General features: G+C 42.0%; 1 protein-coding gene across 1 annotated transcript in view; it reads left to right on the top strand.

The window, feature by feature from the left end:
* Positions 1-18,130, top strand: part of RYR2 (ryanodine receptor 2) — a gene marked incomplete at both ends in the record, with an annotated part of 539,514 nt that overhangs the window by 210,685 nt on the left and 310,699 nt on the right. The window contains 3 exons of the mRNA XM_080918509.1: positions 5,134-5,208; positions 7,463-7,541; positions 10,445-10,557. Coding sequence (XP_080774635.1) covers positions 5,134-5,208; positions 7,463-7,541; positions 10,445-10,557 — 267 coding nt within the window. The remainder of the gene's footprint in view (positions 1-5,133; positions 5,209-7,462; positions 7,542-10,444; positions 10,558-18,130) is intronic.

The raw sequence follows: 18,130 nt of genomic DNA, 5'->3' as shown, positions 1-18,130 counted from the left end.
TGAGTCACCTGTTTGGGTTTTAAAACTTAAGCAATTTTTGACATATTGGGGTTCTATAGCATCAAATTACTTTTAGTTAGTCACCTTTAGGGATTCCTTCTATCAAGGTATTTAATAGAAGTCTCACTTTGTAGGGATGCTGGTTCTTTGCCTTCGGAGGATACGTGTGTGAATCTAGTCGGAACTTAAAACTGGGAAATTAGAAGAAATCCCATACTGGTTACTTTTCTCTTGCTGTGATAAAACCCATGACTAAGGCAATTTACCAAAGAGAGAAAGAGGGAGAAGAGATAGATAGATAGATAGATAGATAGAGAGAGAGAGAGAGAGAGAGAGAGAGAGAGAGAGAGAGAGAGAGAGAGAGAGAGTTTGTTTTTAGTTTATGGCTCTAGAGGGCTGGAGTTCATCATATCAGGGGGAAGGAAACAGGACAAAACAGCAGACATGGTGGGAGGAGCATGGGGTTGGGAGGTGACCATAAGCCTGGAGCAGGGTTAACGGAAAGCAGGGTGAGGCTCTCCAAGCTTCCCTCAAGTGACGTACTTCCTCCATCAAGGCTGCACCACTGAAGCCTCTTCAAACAGGGGACCAAGCCGTCAAACACCCCAGCCTAGGGGCACTTCTTCAAACCACCACAGGCACCCATAACTACATTTGCTGTTCTAGAAGTGAAAATAATTCAGCCCTGTTTTATCTCTAAAGTAGACAAGGAGAGAGGCCCTTCAAGGTAGACACGAAGAGGTTTAAGCACATGGCAATGTCCCTGAAGGAAGATGATGGACACACAAAGAGAAAAATGAAGTTGAAAATGCTTTTGTGGTTTCAGACACATTATCGTATAATTATCGGGGAGTTTAATGTTTTTATTCTAAAACCTCAGAAGCAATTAAGGTATTTGTATTCAGTTAGTAAAGGTTTAATACACCTTGTACCCACAAAGAACATCACTCTAAGAGATAGAAACTTCTAGAAATGTGAATGAAACTTGGATATAGATTGAAAAGGAAAGAAATGAAATAGAGTCTTCTTGCCCGTCTGTTGACTGAGCTAGTGCAGGCTTTCATATCCACTGCAAACCCCAGGACAGCTGCATTGTGGCATTTCCCAGATTAGCTCTATTAGCCAATAATAAAGAACTTGACACTGTGCATCAGACAACAGAGTCCAGATTTATTTCTTTGAAGAAACTGCTCATCAAAGATGTGAGGCATCTTCCAAAGTTCATGTAACTCAGCTCTTATATTTCAGTAGAAAAAGTCAGCTCATACGATAAGCAAATGATTCTATGTGCTTTATTACATATACCATAACCAGTGCTTGGGTTCTAGAGATATGATATGAACTTAAATACAAATATATGCCATTTCCTTGAAGATATTAATAAACGGTGAACTTGGGTTGAAATTTCAGTTTTTCTTGCTGAATACACATTTACTATTGTCATCGTTTACTGCTTACCTTGTCCCCTTAGCAATGCTGTATCCACATACAGTAATCAACCAAATCCGTCAATAGCTCCTTTGCAGAAGCTGATTCATAAAAAATGGTGCAGATAGAAAGATGAGGTCAACTAGTTAACTGCAGGTGTTATGCCTCAATGCTAGAACTGAGTTCTGATTTATGTTAAGTGTGGGACAGACTTGTCGCATTGGACACTGAAGAAAGGCTAGTATCCCAGGAAGCAGGCCACATGCAAGCGATTAGAACAGTTTGAGTCACATAGTAGGATGAAATCACTGAACATGATCAGTTTTCATCTTGTAATTCTAATTTCTAGCCAGGTGGGTGTGTGTTTGTCATGGGGGCCTGTTTGTGATAGCTGGGCCAGGTGTTGGTGCTGTCTAAAGCCTAGTAGTTTGTTCAGGAGACTTTTGGTCCCCATATCAGCAAAAGCTATAGGCCAGTCATTCATCACCATCAGGAATTATATGCTCAATGCTTGGCTGGGTTGGATGAGCCATGTTTCATGTTGTTAGGATCACACGTGATATTTTCATGGGATTGCAGGACTATCAGAGTTCCTGGTAGCTAGAACCCACAAATGTCTAGAAATGCCAGACCTCACCTGGCCCTGTGTGCTGGGTGCTGTTTATCTTTGCCTTCAGTGGTTCTTAGATAACAGGAAAGATTGGACACAGAGACATTTCTCTGATTTTTCCTCTCCACAAAACAACTAATTTCTCTCCATTCCAGATGTTTAATATTTGTACATATACTTGAAAGCTTCTCCACTTAAATATCTAGTCACTGTGATAGAAATCTTACCCCAGATTCTCTTTGCTGTGTATAGTCTGTTGCGGAAACCATGGTTCTATATGGCAGGACTTGGAAAGTCTCATGACACATGATAGCTCCCAAGTGCTGTAAATATCTTATTGAATCGGATGTCCTTCCTCCCCCATCTCCTCCCTCGGTTCTCCTCACCACCTTCTTTCTCTGTTCCTTCCTTCTCCTCCTTCCTCTCTTACTCCCATCTCTCCTCTCCACTCTCCTCTCCCCCTCTGAATCACACCCAGTTCTTGCTCAAATGCACTACTGGCTCACACCTAGTGTGTGCTCACAACCAGTGCTGGCATGTGGTAACAACCATTACCACTCTACCACTGGGCTACTCTGCATCTCTGATTTCATTTTTAAATAAAAACCTCATATAATGGCAGCTTAGAATTAGGCTAGCAGAGAGTTTCTGCACAGAGACAAGGGTCCCTTTATATCCTGGTTTATGACCACACAACTTCTAAAGTGACAGGATGTATTATAGCCATACTTAAGCTGTTTAGACATTTTATAGTTAGTGAATTTAATGGCCTCAATTATGAATAATAAAAAAGGCAGATTAACAAACCAGTATATATATATATATATGTATATGTATATATATATGCAATCATATGTTGTAAAAAGCAACACTGAAGGATGAATATAGAATCAGCAATATTCATGTATTGGTAATCCACTCTAATTGGTCTTCATCGTTATCATTCAGATTTTATATTTCTGTGGCTGGGTCTTTTTACCTGTAAATTTAAGCTTATGACAGTGACACTTCAAGTGCAGCTGTGGAAATCCAACTGGTCCCCTGTCCTACAAAGGATAAGAGATAGATTGCCCCCATTACTGTTCCTCTAAAGAAATGTAAGTATATAGAATGTGCATTGAGTTCTCACCCAAGGGTAGATACTGACACCTCAGTTTACAATATGATTTCCCAGAGTGGACAGGTGGGCTGTTTTTTGTTCTTGTTTTTGTTTCTAACATGATTCTAGAAATCTCAAGTCCTACAAGTGCCTAGTGATGCAAAGTTTGTCTCACAATGACTTGTGAACTTTATATGAAGGAGTTTTCTTTTTTAGATGACATTCAGCAGAATAACCTAGGTTTCATTTCTATCCATTTATCTTTTATGGATCTACTCGACATTATTCTGTAATATTAACTGTCAGTCATCTCTATAGGAATGAGACCAGTCCCTTCTCCCCACCCCTCCCCCCACATATACCTGGGATAACCATTTTCACCGATTGTTTTAAAAGTCAAATTTTACCTTTCATTAAATCATGGGCACTCCTGAATTATAAATCTTCATCTTTTTCATTTAGATTTTTGGGGCTCCCATTAAGAACAAAAGGGCCACCCCATATGCAGAATTTTATTACTCTACCCCCTTTCTTTCAATTAAGCATCTTAATTGAGGTAAGGGCCTTTGCACACACACACACACACACACACACACACACACACACACACACACACACACTTCCGTAGTATGAAATACCCCATCCAGTTGAGGTTTTCACATAGCAAATCTTTGTTTACTCACTGTCCTCTAACCTTTTCTCAGAGCTAGAGTTGAACTAAAGTCACTGTCATTGGGTTTTCAGTCTGGTCAAGGGGAGTCAGTCCTGACATGCAAAGTGATGAGACCAGTGGACAGACGTAGCTAAGAGCTGCAGAGGAGTAAGGGGAGGGGTTAACACTGGGGAACCTGGACGAGCTTCATGCATAAGGTGGCTGATCAACGGGGGTTGAAAATATCATTTACAAGTCAGGGAAGACAACAGAGTGAATTTTGGATTTTGAAGTATATCAACATCGTTTGGGATAGAGGGAGATGTGCTTATAGACTAGGAAACTGGCCTCAAGAGGATGGAGGTATAGGGTCCATCTCTAACTGTGATTCTTGGCTCAATGACTCCATGGGAAATCTGTCAAGTGAAGTGTGTCTATGTCTGTCTCCGGCGTCTCTAATCAGAATCTGAGTGGAAACCCAATACCCCATGCTTTACCAAGTTCTGGGATCAAGAAAGGCAACATGGGAGAACGAGGAGCTTTAAATCCCTGAGATCATGTGACCAATTTGGGGTTTTGCAAAAACTCCCTTTGTGAAAATAAAATGAACCTGGTGATTGCTGGGCATTGGATGGTTACCGGGTGTCTAGATGGAGTGGTAACCTGGGTAGTTACCAGGTGTCTAGATGGAGTGGTAACCTGGGTGGTTACCGGGTGTCTAGATGGAGTGGTAACCTGGGTGGTTACCGGGTGTCTAGATGGAGTGGTAACCTGGGTGGTTACCGGGTGTCTAGATGGAGTGGTAACCTGGGTGGTTACCGGGTGTCTAGATGGAATGGTAACCTGGGTGGTTACCGGGTGTCTAGATGGAGTGGTAACCTGGGTGGTTACTGGCTGTCTAGATGGAGTGGTAACCTGGGTGGTTACCGGGTGTCTAGATGGAGTGGTAACCTGGGTGGTTACCGGGTGTCTAGATGGAGTGGTAACCTGGGTGGTTACCAGGTGTCTAGATGGAGTGGTAACCTGGGCTCCCTGTCCAGTGGAGACTGTGCACAACTGAAGCACAGGCAGAGACTGAGCAGACTGTGAGTGGCTAAAGTTGTAATGTTTCCTCTCGGAATCCCTGTTCACCTTTCCAGAGCTGGATGAGATGCCCACTTCATGGCTTGTGCTTCCTTGAAGCTCCCTTAGTGCTTAAGAAACTTGTTCGATGGGACTTTGCTCTTCCAATATTTTTGTGTCTTACTAAAATTTTGAGTGAAGACAGAAGAACACTTTATTGATTTGGTTGTTTTCTCATTCATGCATTTCCTCCTCTCTACTCTTTCTCTCCCCTTTCCTCAGACCGCTCAAGGTGGAGGCCACCGGACACTCCTCTATGGGCACGCCATATTGCTACGCCATTCTTACAGTGGTATGGTGAGTAGACATGTTGACTTCAGCTCTCCTGTGGCTATGCTGATCCAGAGTCAGGTAGACTGTCTTGAATTTTGACAGTATCACTTCAGCAATGATAGAAATGAGTTTGACTGGATATAATCATATTTAATACCCTTGTGCCCTGTTCAATTTTCTCATACATAAGATGAAGGTTAGATTCAGACATATCAGGTATGGTTCCTATTTTTTAATGCCTTTCATAGATTTTTTTAACACCTGTAATAATACACTTGGTAGGCAAATTTTAGAAAGGGGCAAGTATAAAAGTTAACTATTTTTCATTTCCAATTCTGCTTTTTTAATGTGTAAGTACATTTAAATATCCACTTCCAAGGGAATCTGAAACTCTTTTGTTGTCTCCAACATATTCATATACATATGTATAATATAAAAATAAAATAATCATAAAATACCTTTTCACAAAGTAAGATAGAATAGTAGCTGTGGGAATTCTTGGGGCCTCTTGTTTGTCACGTTGAGAGTTCATGCTGGGCAGTCAAGATGCAGATTGAGCCTCCAGGTCAATGTGATGCCCCTGCTCCAAGGTCCTGACTTCCACCTGCAGTAGCTGATCATCCAGCCCATTCCTTCATCTCCCTTCGTACCCCATGAATACCCAGTTATTCAGATGGGTTCTTTTCTATAAGTGTAGTGGTTCTCAACCTGAGGGTTGCAACTTCTTGGGGGTTGAATGACTCCTTTACAGGGGTTACCTAAGACCATTAGGAAACACAGATATTTACATTATGATTCCTAACAGTAGGAAACTACAGTTATGAAATGGCACGTAAATAGTTTTATAGTCACCACAACATGAGGAACTGTACCAAAGGTCATAGCATTAGGATGGTTGAGAATCACACATAAGAGGATTGGTATAGTGTTGGCACTAACATAGCTTCAGAGGAATCCCAGTGTTGTTTCTTGATTTCCTTGGATGGCTCCTCTTCTCGCTGGCAGAGGACTCGCTTCGTTGCGTCGTCCTCGTTCATATGTTACTTAGCAAGGTATTCGAAGTTGGGAGGTGATTGACATGAAAATGACGTAACATGTAAGTCTAAGAATATGCACACTTGAGGCAACCCAGGGATGAGCAGATGAGACAATGCAGTTTCGATAGCCAGAGTTCCCCGAGGGAAATGTGTACATGTATATTCATGTGGCCCTCATTTTAGCAGGATGGAGAACTGCACTCACTCCCAAGTATATTCTAGGTTTTCTTTCTTTCTTTTTTTTTTTTTTTTAATGAAAACAAAAGTAGAAGATAAAAATGAGTTGTTCTTAGGTTTCTTTTGGGGACAGCTTTCTAGTCAGATCATGTATGTTTTTAGATGACCATGAATATTACATGAAGGGAGAGAGATAGAAACATGTCCCCAGTCACTTGTCTCCTTGTATTGATGAGCTCATGTTTTAGTCTTTTGTGAAGGGCAAAAGACTGTGTTTCTTTCATCCTGTTGCTCTGAAGGCCCGCTGTGCAAGCGCTGCTGTGCCAGCACTGCTGTGCCTCCAGTGTTGGAAGCGCTCCACTCCTCACAGGAGCATCAAGAATTTGAGAAAAGCTCTAATCCGAGATAGATGTTAGCATCTTGCTTGCCCAACTGGATGCTGTGTGACTGTCCACATTATAAAATCACTTAATTTCAATTATCATATAAATAGATTTTAATGTGGCATGCATGCATGCATGTGCATATGTGCACATACGTGCACATGCACATTATGCATCGTTTTATTCTTGCTCACTTCTGTCCCTCCTATGCCCCGGCTGGAGTTTCCTCCAAATAGTCTCCTCTTTTGATTTCATGTCACACGGATCCTATTACTCCATTATTTCCCCTCTCTCCTTCATTGATATGTCCCCTGACTTTCTTATAGTCCTGCTTCTACTTCATGCCCTCCTACATCGCCCATCACCTTAGTCAAAATGGCTATCATCAAGGAAAAAGAAACATGGCAGCCAATGCTTGTAAGGATGTGGGGAGACAGCAGCCCTTGTGTGCAGATTGTGGTACTGCAAACTTACACGGCACTGTGGAAATCAGTGCAGAGGCTCCTCCCAAAAGCTAGAAATAGACTGTATGGCTCAGGTAGACCATGTATGGATCTATGCCTTTAAGATTCTAGTCCACACATCACAGATGCCCTTGTTTGTGTTTAGTGCTATGTTAACCACTGTAGTCTCGGTAGGACTGCCAACATTTTGTGGTGATGCCTTATCTTGTGTTTTTAGTATCTGTGCTGTCTCTCAACCTCCCGGTCTTCCACCGACAAACTGGCCTTTGATGTTGGCCTTCAAGAAGATACCACAGGTGAGCACCATGCACTGTCATGACACACAGTTTGGAAAGAAGCTGCCTGGATATGGTCAGGGACACATGACATGGCTGTCTTTATGGCAGTCAAGAAAATGATTTTCCTCTTTGGCATTTTTAGTAGATTGGGAGAGAGTATTTTACCTCCTGCTCGATTGTTCTTAGGTTAGCGGTGAGATATAAAAACTTGAGTTCATGCCCTTTCTTCTTATGGATCTGGAGAGGAAAAGCTAGTCCGTACTGAATGACGGACTGTTTGTGTGAGGCTTGCTGATGTTCACTGAGCACTGTGTGGGGTACCACTGCATGGCTTTTAATCACTCATCTCAAAATATCCTCAGGTATAAGATAATGGCGTGCTCAATGTTTGTGCTCAAACACAAAAGCAGAACGTGAAATCCTTTGCTGCTCCACCTCAGGGCTCAGCCGTGCTACGTGTCCAACAGACAGGCTACAGACAGACACGTCCCTATTTCGGAAAGAACGAAATATACAAACACAGTTATCCCTTTGCAAAACCCCAATGCCAAAGCTGAACAGTTGGGCATGTTCGTGTTCTCTGTCATCTGCATCTGCTCCGTTGACTCGCTGTGCCTTGTTAGACCATTGCGTCTTTTAAGAAGAGCAGGAGAAAGAATGGCTTCTGGAACTCGAAGCCTCTGAAACAGAGCTAGGGATGCTACTCTGTGGTAGAGCACTTGCCTACCTTGTGAGGAGCCCCTGGGTTCAATTCTCAATATTCTAAAAATAAAATAAAAAGGTGTGGTGGCAAGAAACAATGTGGAAGGACAGACTCCAAATTTTTACTGTGCTGTTCTTCCATAGTAAGGACCCGATGGCCCGTCCACTGCCCACCCATTTTGTCCCTTTTCAACATACGTTGTCAGTGAAGATGTAGCCTGGTGTTAGAGGGCTGACATGTCCAAGGCCCTGGATTCTCTTCCTAATACCACAGAACACCTATGCATGCAGAAAGTTCCGGGGCTTAACTACTGATAACAGTTTTCAGTTCTCCCAACTTCAGCAAGAACGATGAAAAGAACCGAAACTTTCCCCTGCACACACAAGGGTTAGGGATGCCTGAGGAAGAAGATCTTCATCCCGAAGTAAGCGTATGCCTTTCACGTAGATAGCAAAACAGCAAGTTTACATTCTATATAATCAACCATTAAAAGTGGGTTTTCTTATGAACTAAATTTTCACCAAGTAACAACGATGATAATGAAAAAAATAGAATGAGCCCAGTTAACGTTTGACAAGTTAAATGTAGTATTCAGATATGTACACTTCATTTTCTGTATGTTCAGTTCTGTATTTTCCTAGTTTCTCAGTTTTTTTTTAAACTTAATAATTTTAGCAATGTGTTAAATTAAAAAAAAATCTTAAGTTTGAAGACCGAAACACATGATCTAGGATGTGTACTTTATATACTGAGCTGATTTCATGATTGAATAGACAGCTGTCAGACTTTCCTCCTGAGTCCTCCTCTACACCCAGAGTCTGCCCTGTCCCCTGAGCCTTTCTTCTACCCTGCTTCCTCCCCGCCCTGCTTTTTTGTGAGTTACTGAAGTGCCATGGCATTTGCCCTTTGTTTTTTGTCATCAGAAAAATTAAACTCACAAGGCAGACAATTTTTTTCTATTGTGTTGATGACTTTTCCATTACTGGGGCAGTGACTGAGGAAGATCGGATACACTGTCAAAGTTTGGGGCAATTGAATGAAGAGGCGGATCCAGTGAATGTGATTCAGTGAATGGGATATGGTGAAGATCCTCACTGGTTTGGGATGGCTTCTGTGAGAACAACTTGGGCCCAGGTTATCTACAGACCATATGAGTTCCTAGGATGTATCTCAGATGATTTTACCCATCTGTATAAAAATCAATCGCTGAGCGCCGCAGTGTGGTGGCCGGACCTGGGAAAACCCCAAGGAATGGGGACACATGTTCTGGCATCGGGGAGTTCATTCAGAAAAAGAAATACTGTAGATAAGTAAGAAAGGGCTGGTGAGACCCCCAGAACCCACCTTGTACATGGAGATCACTGATTTGCAAGCTGCCCTTTGATATAGTCTCACACAGGACATGGATTGTTAAATATACACACAAGTGAGAAAAGATGAAATACACTCCAAACGAGGAAAAACAGTGGAGTCTGGTAGGGAGGGAGAAAGATGATAGGAGATGAAGGAACCACCAGATCATGGCTGGGATTGTCAGAGACTCAGGACTTCAAAGGGACTGTGGGTAGGCCGCCTGGCTGCTTCTGGTTCGGGCGATGGGACTAAAGGTCTGTGTGCTTTGTGATGCTGCTTGACTTACTTCAGATGGATTTGTCTTAATGTATACCAGCTCTTACAGCTCATCTGTCTACACTAAGAGCCTCTTACATTAATGGGAATTAACGCGTTTTGTAAGGAAATAAAGCAAAGCAGAGAAGACATGGTAATGAGACTTTAAGATAGCAATCCTTCATGCATTTTTGAAACAACAAAAGAACATTTACAATGCAACTACCCCAACAGAACACCCCAACTTCTTTTGATGAATATCACGCAAATGCATATTAATTTTTAATAAGGTTGTTTAGGGAATGAAATCACCCTGGCTAACTGGAACATCTAGGCCTGAGTTAGCACATGTAAAGAAGTGTCCCTTTTCAGCAGTTTTTACTGGAGAGGAGGTACCAAACCATCACATCCATTGTCCATTAAGAGAAGGGTTTTATTTCAGTATGTCCTACCCTACATGAGTTTGGCTGAGTTCTTCTGACTTTCACGATCTGAGAGACTAAGTTGAATGAAATCATGTATTTCTGAAAGTCCCATGTGTGGCGTCATGGAGAGGGAATGGATCTTAGATGAACTGGATCTTCTTCCTGTTTAATTCTGTCACTCTCAGGGGAGGCCTGCTGGTGGACCATCCATCCCGCCTCTAAGCAGAGATCGGAAGGAGAAAAAGTACGGGTTGGAGATGACCTCATCTTGGTCAGCGTGTCCTCAGAAAGGTACTTGGTAAGTGTGGGGACAGGGCTGGGGGCCTGATGCTCTGCTGAGAGCTGAGGATGAAATGATGCTTGGAAGAAAATGTGCTTATGAGTGAGCAAAGCTAGGGAGATGCTTCCTAAAAGCTCATGCCCCTAGCTGGTGAGTTATAAGTAACTCCGAGAAGAGAAGGAGATGTCTGTGGTCTTCAGGGGAGGATGGCTGCCTGGGTCTGTTTGAGCAGGCTTCCTTCCCTCTAGACCTTGACATGCATATTCATGAGGCTGGTGGTGCCTGCTCTTGGATTCTTTTATTAATAGGATGTAAAGGAGTCTAATCAGGGATCTCAAATTCTGTGGTCTTTGTTTTGTACCCCACATAAAGGTTGTATCAGGTGGATTCTCAGTCCATTTTTTGATACTTGGCACAGCAACTGAGTGTGGGAGAGACACTATTAAGCAACAGCTTACCTGTAATCAGCCCTGCTTCAATTCAGAGGGTAGTTGCTAAGCATAGGAACATGAAGATGTTAGTTAGTTGTTGTATATATTTTTATTTTTTATGATAATACAATTATAGATTTAATTTAACATATTTAATAGGGTTTTAGTTTTTCTAGTCTAAAGAATAATCCTGTACAGAAGTTCACAGAAGAATGAGATCCATGAAAAGGTAGATGTATACAATATTTTTGTGGGGGTTTTTTGTGATTTTATTTATTTGTTTGTTTTGAGAGATGATCTTACTGTGTAGACCAGCCCAGCCTTGAGCTTATCATCCTTCTACCATATCTTCCGCTGCTGTCATGGGAGGCCTTCAGCAGCGTGCACAGCTCAACATTACATTTCTCTTTTGCAGTATTGAGTATTCAACCCAGCCCTCGTGTGTGCTAGGCAGACACTAGTACTGAACTCTACACTCTCCTACTGAACTACTCTCTAAAGACTGAACAACTAATTGGACATCGTTCTATCTTGCTTTTCCATTGCTGAGATAAATGCCACAGCCTACACAACTTGAGGGGGAAAGGTTTATGTCATCTTAGAGATCAAGGCAAGAACTTAAAGTACAAACCACAAAGGAAAAGTGTTTCCTGGCTTACTCCCACTGGCTCCTTGCTAAACTAGATTTCTTATACAAACTCAGGGTCACCTTTGTAGGGATGGCACTGCCCACAGTGGGCTAGGCTCTTTCATCTCAATTAGCAGTCATGTCCCACAGATACATAACAATCTAATCAAGGCAATTCCCAGTGGGATCTCCCTGGATGATTCTTAGCTCTGTCAATTTGACAGCTGGTGCCAAACTAGGAGAAACAGAAAAAAAAATGTTTATGAATATCTACATAAAGTATCCCAGAGGGAGTAGTAGATGGTAATGGTAAGTAAGAAAGATGGCACCAAGTAGGTCTCTGTGAAATAATCATTGTATTAAAGAGCCTAGTGTGAGAGGCAATGAACCTCAAACCCTGTAGATCAGAGTCTTTAGGGTGCCCTGCTACTTTGTAAACATGGAAGCAGAAGATGAGGAGGCAGAACAGACCACCAAGTACTTATGTGAAAACATTAGGACGTGAGTTCAGATTCCAGAAATTATACAAAAAAAAGCAGGACTTGATAACACACTTGTCCCAAATATGGTGGGTCAGAGGCAGGCGGATTCTTGGTGCTTGCTTGCCAGACAGCCTAGCCTACGTGGTGAGCTCCAGGTCATTGTGAACCTATCCCAGTAACAGAGTGGATGGCATTTGAAGAGTGACTCCTGACCTTGACCCCCACACGAATACACAAACATGCACACGTGTATCTGTATACATGCTTTCAGGCACATGGACACGCACACACACACCCAAGACTGAAACGGGGTTAGTTTGATAACAGAGTCATTTTCAATGAGTTTAGTTCATTCTCAAGTGTTCCTGAGGCGAAGACCCTTGCCTGGCTTTCTATGTGCAGAGTGCTAGGTTAGAGACAGGGGCAGAGCTTAACAGGGCCTTCTGTCATGGACAGGGAAAATGGCACTGTTTGGTGAGTCTGCCCCAGCGTAGTTGGGGAGGGGAGCTGAAGCCACATTCCATTTTTGTGTCCACATTGTCCTTGTGTAAATTTCTAGTGCCATGCGGCTGTGCAGCTTATTAAAATATACATCATTAAAGCCCTAATGTGTACCACAGCTGTGCCATGAGGTTGATTCACCGTGCTCAGAAGATGGGCAGTTCAAGTTTAGGGGGTCTGAGAACCAGCTTTCTTTATCCACCAGGGGGTCTGGAATTTTCAGACCCTCCAAGAACTAGACTTCTAGCGTCTCTTCTACAGTCATCCACCTGGTGGGTTCTAGAACTAGCTCCCTGGTCTCTGGATTAGCTGTTTGTAATGGAAGTGTAGGGCTAATAGGAGCACCCAGTCCAGACCTCACTGTGAGAGACGGTGGGGTAAGGCAACTGAGTGTTGATGACAAAAGATTTCAGGAGGAAGTGACAAGACATGACACATGCACTTACTGGCCTTTGGAAATAAATAAACCTGATTCATTAAAATTTACTACTAGTTCCCAAGCTCTATTTGGCTCAAGTACTTAACTTCACTTTCCTGAGTAGGCTTTATACATATAAATTACAAAATTATATTAGGGATGTAATACATAAATGATTTGTGGTAGATGTAACATAAAAACCATGTTAGATGTAAAGCTAAATTATAAAAGGTACATAATATAAATGCATAAATATTTGTTTGTGTTATATATAAATAACAAGTGTGTGTGTGTGTGTGTGTGTGTGTGTGAGAGAGAGAGAGAGAGAGAGAGAGAGAGAGAGAGAGAGAGAGAGAGAGAGAGAGAGAGATGTTGAGTCATGGTTTTATACTACATAGCCAAGGCTAGCCTTTGTATTCATTCATTGTGTAGTCTGAGTTATCCTTAAACTCATGGTGATTCTTTTTTTTTTTGTTTGCCTCAATTCCTGAGTACTAGGCTCATGGGCATTATTTACTAATCAGTTCTGGGTAACCATGTAGAGGTTAACAGAGCATCAAGCCACACTACTGGGGTGCCATTCTCATGAGCTATTGAGGCCAGAGCTTTTATTGTTCACATCCACAGAACTCCCCATAGAACAGAAGGAAGGAATCTCTAAGAACACACACTGTTCATGGTTTCTACTCTCAGACAAGGAATGTTGCAAGCAAACCATGTGGTCAGATTTCTGACAGTGTGACAGGTCACCGTGAGGGGCTAACTTACACTAAGGGAACACTAGTTTTGACTGAACTTCTGATATGCATACCTCCATCTTCCAAGTGTTAGGATTGCAGACATGGTACCATGACTGGTTTATGCAGTGCTTGCATTTGGGCACAAGGTATATATACTCTGTTAGCTAAGCCACAGCTCCAGGCCCCGTGTGTAGTTTCTTCAGTCCTCCGTTTCTTCATCTGCAGTATGGAAATTATGAATCATTTGGCTGACACAGGGCCATTAGGATAACCAAAGGCTGAACTCCAAGTAAGGTCACCTGCCCTTGTGTGGTAAGTAGCTGCTGGTGTTTGCTTGCGAAGTTTGTGCCTCTGCACAGTGGTTAAAGAAGCTACCGGTATTTAGCTTAAGGAAGAGAAACATGGTCTTGAATGGAGGACCATTGCAGAGAGTCTTAAATAAAGACCTATTATATGACAGCAAGGTCTGTCTGTATTCTGAGATGCTGACATCATTAAAGAAATAAATAATTAAAGTGTTTGTTTCAAAAGGCATTGGTTAAAAGTGACCATATAAAATTAAAACTCTAGCCTTTGACTGTTTTCATTTCGAGTCCATTAATGTTGAGCTACTTTTCTCCCGCTCCTGAGATCATTTCAGGTTAATCCAATCTTACATTCGGAACACTAATGGGTCTGGCAGCTCTTGAGTGGTGAATTTGATGGCCAGCTAATTTTCTCCCCTCCCATCTGCAAAAGCACCTCCTAGACAAAAGAGAACACTGTATTCAGGGCCTCCATCCTGTCAGCTTTACAGGTTGGACACCTGATCAATTCCTAAGGAATAAAGGGGTCTTGGCTGTAAGAATGGTTGTAAACTACTCACACAACACTGTCTTTTTGTTTTGTTTTGTTTTTTTAACTTTTGCTGTTTGGTGCTCTAATATGAACTGCCTCCTAATCTTCCTAGGACTCTCCAGAAGGGCTTTTCTGTGCTCCCATTGGCTGATTTGTCTTTTAAAGAGGCTTTTCCCAAAGCAGCTTATATGTAGAGAAAAGAAATATCTCAGCGTAGTAAAAGCAGGGCAAACGGGTGTAACTGACATAGACTTCACTTCAAATGGAATAAGACCGGATAAGTTACATGAAAGTTCATCTTCAATGTGTCAGTTGTAAACCTCTCTGGTCGGCATAGAAACTTCCCCTCTGTGACGTAGTTTTGCACTCTGAAAACGCCAATCATGATTATCTGTTGTCCAGGCCACTGTAGACCTATAAAGATCTTATGATTTATAAAACCACAATCCAGTAACTGATTGAAAATGAACCATCAAGGATCTGGAGAGAGAGCTCAGTGGTTAAGAGCCCTTGCTTTTCTCAATGGGACCCAGGTTCTGGGCATGTACCATAGCATGCACACAGAGGTCAGAGGTCAACTTCCAGGAGTGAGTTCTGCCCTTCCACCACGTGGGGTCTAGAGACTGAACTCAGGTCACCAAACTTGGTGGCAAGTAGCCCTAGCTTAATATTTTATCAGAAACAAACAAATAACCAACCCATGTTGCTTTCGGAGATTTAGAAATTAGATGCTGATAGTAGCAGAAAGGTCCAAACTCATATGTTTCAGCTTGGCACTATGAGCCTTTACCCTCCAGATGACTTACCTCTGTGCTCCTTATCTTGGATTTTTAAATAAGAAAAACATTTTGATTAAATAATGAGTTGTTGGGCTTCCTAAAACTGCATAAATATATCAACAGAAGGCAGGGATCTTTAATAATTGATGAGTGATTTATTATAACAGTTTAATTTGGGGACCATCCTAAGCACATGCCCTGCCACCGAGTTATCAGGCCAGTCCTTTTATTTAAAAATTAATTTACCTTGAGCCCCCTTTTCTGTCCTTATGGCCTAGGTGAGGAAACCATCAAATACTACATTTTTAAAAAGCATCCACATCTTTATCCACCATTTATCTTTTCTTTTTCTCCCAAAGAAGAAGCTCAGCCCGAGGGGTAGGATTGCTTGTTTACTCGTGCTTCTTGTCCCTGGATGCTAATTTATTTGGAACGCTGTCTCACCCGGGCCCAAATGTCTGACATTTAAGAAAAGATAAATAAACGAATGAAAAACAGTATCAGACAAGGGCTGGAAACAGAATCTTAGAAAAATGTTGGGGCCACGGAACCTTCTGGCAATCTGATAAAGGATTCCGACCTGCTGTCAAAAGCAGCTTTTGGAATGAAACAAATCCACAGGATTAGAAAGGAAATTAAAGGGTCGGAATAAATCTAGCCGTATGGGATTTGGGTTAAGATCCCAGATGAGCTGTGGGTCACTTAGGCCTCGGTGATTTTGAGTTTCTGTCATACACTATTTTATTCCTTTATAGTTTTCAGATCAGCAGTTTTGATGGGCCCTGCTTTACTGCTCCTAAATCAGAAAACTCCTTTATTTAGTATTATTATTTTTTGACATATTGCTCAAAAGATCGTTCTGTATTTAAAAGGTTAAAACTCATAGGTTAAAGCAGCTGGAACGGTGGATAAATGGCTTGCAGAGCAGGCGTGACAGTACCTGAGGTCTATCCTCCAGAACACATGGGAGGAAAGCTGTGGGCTGGAGAGATGGCTCAGTGATCTTGCAGAAGATCCAGGTTCGATTCCTATCACCCACGTGGTGGCTCACAACCATCTGCAAAGCCATTCCGGTGGACTCAACACCCTTTTCTGAGCTCTGTAGGAACTAGACATGCACTAGTACACACACACACACACACACACACCCACACACACACACACAAGTAATAAAGGCTGAAGTAATTAACATTAGTTTAAGGTGAGACCTGATTGTAGCCAGGTTCCCTGAACCCTGACTCTGTGGCCTTCCCCTGGCTTAACACTGCCATCTTATCTTTCCCTTGGGTACCCTGGTGAGCATACTGTTGACCCTAAGACTGGTTTGGCTTTTGCTCTCTGCTACCATCCATCTTTGCTTTAAGGACTACTCATCTTGGCTTTAGGAACTGGACTGCTGCTGCCTTCTGAATATTTAAGAGTGACGGGCCTGACTTGGGGCTGTTCCTACTCAGATTTCCATTTTGCTGGTTTTAAGCAGCAAAATTAAGTATACGATTCAGGAGGCAATGCATGCTGAGATGGTTTCTTTTGAAAAGTAGGTTTTCTTTAGATGACTATGGCTTCAGTACGTACTTAAGGATGTAGTTAGGACTCCTTCTAACAGACTGCTCCCCCCACCCCCGTGTTTCCTCTTTGCACTTGGGTGTAATGTATGCATCCCATTCCATTTTCCTTAGTCACGCATTGATTTTTGGCTATACTTGCTCCTGGCTTCCTGAAGTTTGAGCTCCTTGATCTGGCACCAGCCTTTGTCTGTAAGTCTGTCCTTCACTCCCTCCTCAGTATGTGCCCAAATCTTCAAAGACAGGATTCTGCCCTGCAGTCTGTGTCCTCGTGACTCTACCCTTTGGTTACGGCCATTTCTTGGCCATAATGAGAGGGTTTTTTTTTTTTGTTTGTTTTTTTATTGTTTTTGTTTTTGTTTTTTTCAGTTAGAAGGACCTACCTAGCCTATAATGCCAGGCATTCTTATACATTAGAATGAAAAATCCAACTGGCTTATAAAATTTTTATTATCTATAAAACATTTATAGCCCAACCTTTGACATTACATTATACACGTCTAAATCTGAAGTTTATATCTATTTACTTAGAGACACTACATCCCAAAGAGAAGGGTGAGGCTATGTCATCTCACTGCTTCCCACAAAGCCTTTGGCATGAGAACCCCTATCTCTCCCTAGGCATCAATGTGCCCCCTTCAGATTGAGCATGGAAGCCTGTTCCAGCTGTTTGGTTGGAAATATTCTCTTCTGATAATCAAATTCAAAAGCATTTTAATATACTTCACATATTAAGATAATACATACATGCTGATGCATGGCATTTTATGTTGCTCCCTTATCTCCCCCTACAAGATTACAAGCACCCTTGGGGTCAGAAGGTCCTTCTGATAGCACTCAGCACAGTGATTTAGACAACACATTGAATGAGTCTGGGATGAATTAACAACTGGATATCTGTTTGTCATGACCGTGTATGAACTTTCACTTGGTTTAAAACCAAAATAAAATATATTGTAAATTCTTTTCAGAAAATTGGGTGAACTATATATGGTGAAATAGATGTGTGTATGTGTGTGTGTGTGTGTGTGTGTGTGTGTGTATTTCAATTATATATGTGCCTGTATAGATAGATAGATATGCACAATTCTGTTCACATAGATACATGTTACATTGTTATTGACATAGAAATAACTCAGATTATACTGGGAGCTGAGGAGATGGCTCATTAAATGAAGTCTTTGTTGTGCAAGCAACAGGACTCAAGTCC

Source organism: Micromys minutus, assembly GCF_963924665.1.
Source record: "Micromys minutus genome assembly, chromosome: 6".
Lineage (NCBI taxonomy): Eukaryota > Metazoa > Chordata > Mammalia > Rodentia > Muridae > Micromys > Micromys minutus.
The sequence above is the reverse complement of the archived record's forward strand: the minus strand, read 5'-3'. Positions and strand labels throughout refer to the sequence as shown.